A 7,226-nucleotide genomic window follows, 5' to 3' on the forward strand; every position below is an offset into this window, starting at 1 on the left:
CTTTGTCGTTAGAAAGATAGTGATTTTGTTGTATGTATGTATTTGCGAATATTCCTGTTATGTTCATTATGCCTACATCCAAAGAAAATCGTGAGTTTTGCGGGGGAGGGGGGAGGGGGAGGGGGTGGTTCGTGCTCTTGATTCCTTGCTTCACCTTTACTCCTGTCTTGAGGTCTTGCTTGAGTCACCTTGGGTAACGTCTGGCTGCAATAAAAGTTTTGAAAAACATGCATTTGTGATGAATTTCTTATAAAAATGTAGTTTTTTGAAATATGTGATAATGCATGAGAGAAGATGATTTGTTAAATTGATGACTGTGACCTGCTTCTGAGACATTGCAACTTCCTTGACTCGGGATTTTGATGATCCTCCTCAAAATTCTACCCCAGTTTAAATGCATACTTCCGGCAACACATTCCTCGGTTGTTCCAAACGTAATGAAATCGGACGAACCCGAGATCTTGCCCCAGTTTCTAATCATGGGGGGAAATGAAGATTTTATTATGATGTGACCGAACCCACAAGGCTGCCTACATATCCCCTCTAAAACAGGAATCAGGTCAAGCGTAGTTCAGTTACATCAAATAGAGAAAATGCAAACAATCTTATACTAATTTCTCCGTCCATTTCTGCAAGTATAAGTGCTCCTCCTGTCAACACCCGGTGAACCATGTAAGGGCCCTGCCAGTTGGGTGCGAACTTCCCCTTGGCTTCATCCTGATGCGGGAAGATTCGCTTTAGCACCAATTTCCCCAGTGTGAATTGCCTTGACTTGACCTTTTTGTTGAAAGCTCTTGCCATTCTGCTCTGGTACAGTTGACCGTGACATATCGTATTCATTCTTTTCCCATCAATGAGAGCTAGTTGCTCATACCGGCTTCGTACCCACTCCGCATCGCTGAGCTCAGTTCTGGTATGATTATTAAAGAAGGAATTTCCACTTTGGCTGGAATAACGGCTTCAGTACCATAGACCAGTAAGTAGGGAGTTGCCCCAGTTGATGTGCGAACTGTGGTACGATATCCAAGTAAAGCAAATGGCAGCTTCTCGTGCCATTGTTCGTAATTGTCCACCATTTTCCTTAATATCTTCTTGATGTTCTTGTTGGTGGCTTCTACGGCTCTGTTCATTTGTGGCCTGCATGCTGTGGAGTTCTTATGCTTGATCTTGAATGTTTCACACATGACTTTCATCAAATTGCTGTTGTTATTGCCGACATTGTCAGTAATGATTGACTCTAGTACTCCAAATCAACAAACAATGCAGTCCCGAACAAAATCCGCTACAACCTTCTTAGTTACAGCTTTATAAGACGCAGCTTCAACCCATTTTGTCAAGTAGTCTATGGACACCAGAATGAACCTGTGCCCGTTTGAAGCAGCGGGTTCGATCGGGCCGATGACATCCATACCCAAGCGGAGAAAGGCCAGGGTGAACTTGTTGCATTGAGTTCATTGGGTGGTACTCATATCATGTCAGCATGTATCTGGCGTTGGTGACACGTTTGAACATATTTGATGCAGTCTGTTTCCATAGTCATCTAGAAATACCCTGCTCTCAGTATCTTCTTGGCTATGATGAAACCATTCATGTGTGGTCCGCAGGTTCCGGCATGTATTTCCTCGAGCAAGATGGTTGCCTTTTTGGCATCGACACATCGTAGTAATCCCAGGTCAGGAGTCATTCTATACAGAATTCCTCCGCTTTGAAAGAAATGGTTGGCTAATATTCGAAGCATACGCTTCTCAGTATAGGTAGTAGTCTCTGGGTATTCTCCCTTTTCCAGGTACTTCTTGATATCATGGAACCACGGATTTCCGTCAATCTCTTCTTCAACATGAGCACAATAAGTTGGCTTCCTGTGAATTCCTATTGGGATAGGATAAATGAAATTCATGTCTGGGTGTTGTATCATGGAAGACAAGTGGCTAACGTATCTTCGAACTCATTCTGGATCCTCAGAACATGTTTGAATTCTATCTTTGTGAACCTCTTCATCAGCTCTTGTACACAGTGCAAATACGGCAATATTTTGGTGTTCTTTGTAGCCCATTCCCCTAGAACCTAGTGTATCAAAAGATCTGAATGTCCGATTATCAGTAGCTCCTGAATTTTCATGTCAATGGCCAACCTGAGTCCCAAGATGCAGGCCTCATTCTCTGCCATATTATTGGTGCATGGAAACCTGAGTTTTGCGGATACCAGATAGTGTTGGCCGATTTCTAATACTAAGACAGCTCTGATACCTACTCCTTTGAAGTTTGCTGCTCCGTCGAAGAACATCCTCCAACCATCAAATGCCTCAGTGATATCTTCTCCTACAAATGACACCTCCTCGTCGAGAAAATACGTTTTCAATGGTTCATATTATCTGTCTACGAGATTTTCTGCCAGACGATCCGCCAATGCTTGCCTCTTGACTGTCTTCTGAGTCACATAGATGATATCGAACTCACTCAACAATATTTGTCATTTTGCTAACTTACCAGTAGGCATGGGGTTTTGAAAGATGTATTTTTGCGGATCCATCCTTGATATGAGATATGTAGTGTATGCGTAGAAATAATGCCTCAACTTCTGAGCTATCCATGTCAAAGCGCAGCAAGTCGTTCCAACAAAGAGTACCGGGCTTCATAAGGCGTGAATTTCTTACTCAGATAATATATTGCATGCTCCTTTCTTCTGGTTTCATCATGTTGTCCCAAAACGCAACCAAAAGCCCCATCTAATACGGACAAATAAAGCAGCAGAGGTCTTCCTGGTTTTGGTGGGACCAGAACGGGCGGTTTAGATAAATACTCCTTGATTTTGTCGAAGGCTTTCTGGCATTCTTCAGTCCAGCTTGTTGCAGCATCTTTCCTCAGCATTCTGAAGATTGGCTCACATATCACGGTTGATTGTGCTATGAAGCGGCTAATGTAATTGAGGTGCCCTAAAAAACTCATCACACCCTTCTAATTCTTTGGAGGTGGCAAGTATTAGATAGCTTTGACTTTTGATGGGTCTAATTCAATCCCTCGGTGACTGACGATGAATCCTAACAACTTTCCCGCAGGGACTCCGAAGGCACATTTTGTAGGGTTCAACTTCAAATTGTATTTTTGAAGTCGGTCAAACAATTTCTTCAAATCTGCTATGTGATCCGAACTCCTTTTAGATTTGATGATAACGTCATCCACGTATACCTCTATTTCCTTGTGTATCATGTCGTGAAAGATGGTTGTCATGGCTCTCATGTAGGTGGCTCCAGCGTTCTTCAGACCAAATGGCATCATTTTGTAACAGTATATCCCCCATGGTGTGATGAAGGCTGTCTTTTCGGTATCATCTTCATCCATCGAAATCTGATGGTATCCTACGAAGCAATCCACAAAGGATTGGAGCTCATGCTTGGCACAGTTTTCAATCAGTATGTGTATGTTGGGCAACGGGAAATCATCTTTGGTACTTGCTTTGTTCAGATCTTGGTAATCGACACATACTCTAACTTTCCCTTCTTTCTTCGGAACTGGCACAAAGTTGGCCAACCAAGTCGGATATTCGACTACTCGGAGAACCTTGGCTTTGATTTGCTTGGTGACCTCTTCTTTTATCTTCAAACTCATATCCGGCTTGAAATTTCTGAGCTTCTGCTTTACCGGTGGACACATGGGATTAGTGGGTAGCTTGTGAGCCACTATGGATATGCTTAAACCAGTCACATCATCGTAGGACCATGCAAAGATATCTTCATACTCTTTTAGGAATCTGATGTACTCTTTCTTCTCTGACGGTGATAGATGAATGCTTATACGTGTTTCCTTGACCGTTTCGGAATCCCCTAAGTTAATGGCCTCAGTTTCCTCCAAGTTAGACTTTGGTTTATTTTCAAAGTTTTCTACTTCTCTGTCAATTCCTTCAGGTATTATATCATCTTCCAGATCCTCTGAATCATTGTCCTTATGTTGCGTTGTCTCATTACATGTCACAGTTGCAGGTTCATCGGGATAGGTAATAATAATGCTGAAAAGAAAAATGTAAAAATAATAATAAATATGAAAAGCGGTAATGCATTAATAAAATCTTAAAAACGTCAACAAGTGCAGCTTGATGGCTCGAGGAATTATTTCAAAACAAAATACTGAAAAATGTCTCAAATGCTCAAAAATATTTTTTTAAAAGTAATTCATGCATATTTTGCCAGGCTACCCAGGAACTCGACGGCCCCAGGATGGTGTAACGGTCCAATTCTTGAGAACATATCCTTTCTCCATGGTTTGAATGGTAGGGTCTTCCTCCTCCTCCTCAACTATTGCACTGCAGTCCATATCTTCTTCATCTAGAAACAGCTTCCTCATGCTAGCTAAAACTTCATCTTCCTCAGAACCCCACATCATGTCAGCTTGATGGAATGTCTGGTGCAGAGATGGTACTAGTTGTTCCAGTGGATAATAAGGAGCACGCCATGGTGGTGACCAATCCTGGTATTCCTACCACATGTATTCATATCCGAGTCCAAAAGTTGTGCCATGATGTTGTGGTTGTACGGGTTTAGTGATCCCTTCAAGATGTTTGCCGAGGCCCTTGCCGGGTTCTTACCCCGTCCATAGCAGTATGCTTTCTATCTTGTTGCTCCACCATCGATCCTTTTCAATTGCATTGACTCGTTCAATGCGATGGTATGTTTCTCCACCCAGCTTTTTTCTGTTTTCGATGACCGGCACAGTCTGATTGGTGTAGATGGGGTTACTTCCATCTCCGTGGATGACCACCTCCTGATGATTCCACTCAAACTTCACAGCCTGATGCAGAGTCAAAGCCATTGCCCCGGGTGCATGTATCCAGGGTCGTCCCAACAATAGATTGTAGGTAGCAAATATATCTAGCATTCGGATCTCGAGATCAAACCAAGTCGGGAACATCTGTAGACTGAGGTTGATTTCTCCAACGGTGGCTCTCTGAGATCCATCAAACACCTTCACATCCATGCTTCCCATTCGTATCTCGTGCAGGCCTTTACCCAGTCTCTTCAGGGTAGTCAATAGGAATATGTTGAGACTTGAACCTCTATCTATCAGGACCCTGGCGATGAACTTATCCTCAAATTGCACTGTGATGTGTAACGCTCTGTTGTGACTTAGCCCTTCTGGTGGTAATTCATCTTCATGAAAAGTGATTTTGTAGCTCTCTAATATCTGTCCGACCATGTTAGTCATCTCCCCACTAGTGATGTTGGTGGGTACATAAGCTTCACTTAACACCTTCATTAAAGCATTCCTGTGTGCGTCCGAGTTTTGCAGCAGCGACAAGATGGATATCTGAGTGGGGATTTCGTTCAAGTGGTCTACAACAGAGTACTCTCTCACTTGTACCTTTCTCCAATGATCATCAGTGTCAGTCTCGACAACATACGACTTAGATGCAGCCTCCTTGCTTGTTCCCCCCAGGTTTTCAGGTGTATAAACTCTTCCAGTTCTGGCCATACCTCGTGCCGCACTTGTTTCCTCCATTTTTGATTTTCCCTTTCTCCTTGCTTTCGCAACATAGTCCTATGGGATGGCATCAGACTTGCAGGATGGCGTGGGAGCTACCATCAAAGTAAAGGGTGTAGATACCTCAACTTCAAATGGCACCTGGGTTTGTACCACAACTGGTGTAAGGGTGACTAAAGACGTTTTAGGATCATCTCCTTCTCGAATGAGTCTGATAGACCCCTCCTGATCCCATTTTTTGTCAGTCTCTATTACATTTACTCCCTCACCTCTGTGATTCGGGAGAGGATTGTTACGAACATTTGGTGTAGCCTCATTTGCCTGTATGACCTTAGTATCGATCAGTGTCTAAATCTTGTCTTTCATTGTGCGGCATTCCTCGATGGTATGACCCTTCATGCCTGAATGATAGACACATGTTTTGTTGGGGTTGATCCACTGGGAGGAATTCTCCATAACAACAATAGGGATGGGAGTAACACAACCAGCGGCCTTTATTCTCTTATACAGTTGGTCTATGGGTTCAGCAATTGGGGTGTATTGTCTTGGTAGTCTGCGTTTAAAATTTGGTAGTGGCTTCTGGTAGTTTTGGAGGGCGGGTGGTGGTGAATAATAATATGCAGATTGAGAATTATAGGCATGGTAGGTGATAGAAGGCTGTTGGTATCTGGGCAGTGAAGGTTGGTATGTGGGTGGAAGTGTTTGGTATGTGAGAGGAGACTTAGAACACTGGGCCACCATCACGACACCTATTTCTTTCTTCTTCAAAATGCCTCCTGATTGCAAGGCTTTGTTCGTAGCCTGCAGTGCCTCTAAATTGGTCACCATCCCATTCATAATTCATTCTTCTATTCTTTCTCCTAGCTTGATGATTTCAGAAAATTTGTGATTTTCAATAACCATTAACCTTTCGTAATACTGCGGGTCTTCAGCCCTGACAAAGAACTTGTTCATTTGTTCTTCTTCAAGTGTTGGCCTTACTTTCGTGGCTTCTGATCTCCAATGAGTAGCATACTCACGAAAGGTTTCTGTCAGCTTCTTCTTGAGGTTTTGAATGTAGAAAACGTCTGGCGCATTTTCTGTGTTGAACCTGAATCTATCCATGAAGTCTAACGCCATACTCACCCAACTAACCCACTTCTTTGGATTTTGACTGATATACCAAGAGAAGGTGTCTCCTGTGAGGCTCCGCATGAACAGTTTCATGCGTATTTGTTCATTCTTGCCTACTCTTACAAACTTGTGACAATACGTTCTCAGAAGCACTTTTAGATCACCAGTTCCATCAAACATTTCGAACTTGGGAGGTTTGTAACCCTCCGGCAGTTCCACATCCGGCTGAATACACAGGTCCTCATAGTTTAGACCTTCAACACCTTTACCACCCTCGACACTCTGAACTCTACCAGTGAGCTTCTTGAGTTCCTCCGCCATGTTCTTAATGAGCAGGTCCTTGTTAGTGGATTTAGGTATGTAGAGGGTTTGCTGCGGGTGTGAGGTAAAGTTTCCACATATATCGGATTGCTTTGATGGATTCCTGACACTTAGGTATAAGGGTAGTCATTGGTTGAGTTTTGGGGATCGGGAGTAGGTTGTGGCACATTTTGATAAGTAGTGGTTTGTAAGTATTGAGTTGGATGATGGTGTTGTTGTTGAGGAGTCGGTACTGGTGGAGGTTTAAGGCTCTGGGGAGGTGCGGGATACTGGTGTGGTGCGGGAGAATTTGGTGGTGGGTTTATGTTTTGCGGTGGTGTT

The 7,226-nt window shown here is 43.2% G+C and overlaps 2 protein-coding genes across 2 annotated transcripts; both read right to left on the reverse strand.

Annotated features, from left to right (window-relative positions):
- Positions 1–860: 860 nt before the first annotated feature.
- LOC138901328 (uncharacterized) lies at positions 861–1,897 on the reverse strand. The gene is made up of 2 exons (XM_070189083.1): positions 1,551–1,897; positions 861–1,200 (listed from the first exon to the last, which is right to left on the reverse strand). The coding sequence occupies exons 1-2, from the start codon at positions 1,895–1,897 to the stop codon at positions 861–863; spliced, it is 687 nt and encodes a 228-aa protein (XP_070045184.1).
- Positions 1,898–6,311: 4,414 nt separating this feature from the next.
- On the reverse strand, positions 6,312–6,905 carry LOC138901329 (uncharacterized). The gene has a single exon (XM_070189084.1). The coding sequence runs from the start codon at positions 6,903–6,905 to the stop codon at positions 6,312–6,314; it is 594 nt and encodes a 197-aa protein (XP_070045185.1).
- Positions 6,906–7,226: the final 321 nt, after the last annotated feature.

This window comes from Nicotiana tomentosiformis, chromosome 11 (assembly GCF_000390325.3).
Source record: "Nicotiana tomentosiformis chromosome 11, ASM39032v3, whole genome shotgun sequence".
Taxonomy (NCBI): domain Eukaryota; kingdom Viridiplantae; phylum Streptophyta; class Magnoliopsida; order Solanales; family Solanaceae; genus Nicotiana; species Nicotiana tomentosiformis.

Bases quoted from the DNA above. Each gene is read 5' to 3' on its own strand.
- LOC138901329 (XM_070189084.1), bottom strand. From the start codon at position 6,905: ATGGCGGAGGAACTCAAGAAGCTCACTGGTAGAGTTCAGAGTGTCGAG.
- LOC138901328 (XM_070189083.1), bottom strand. From the start codon at position 1,897: ATGAATTTCATTTATCCTATCCCAATAGGAATTCACAGGAAGCCAACT. The intron at 1,201-1,550 runs GTATTTCTAGAT...CAATAACAACAG, and splicing joins AAGAAGATACTGAGAGCAGG to CAATTTGATGAAAGTCATGT.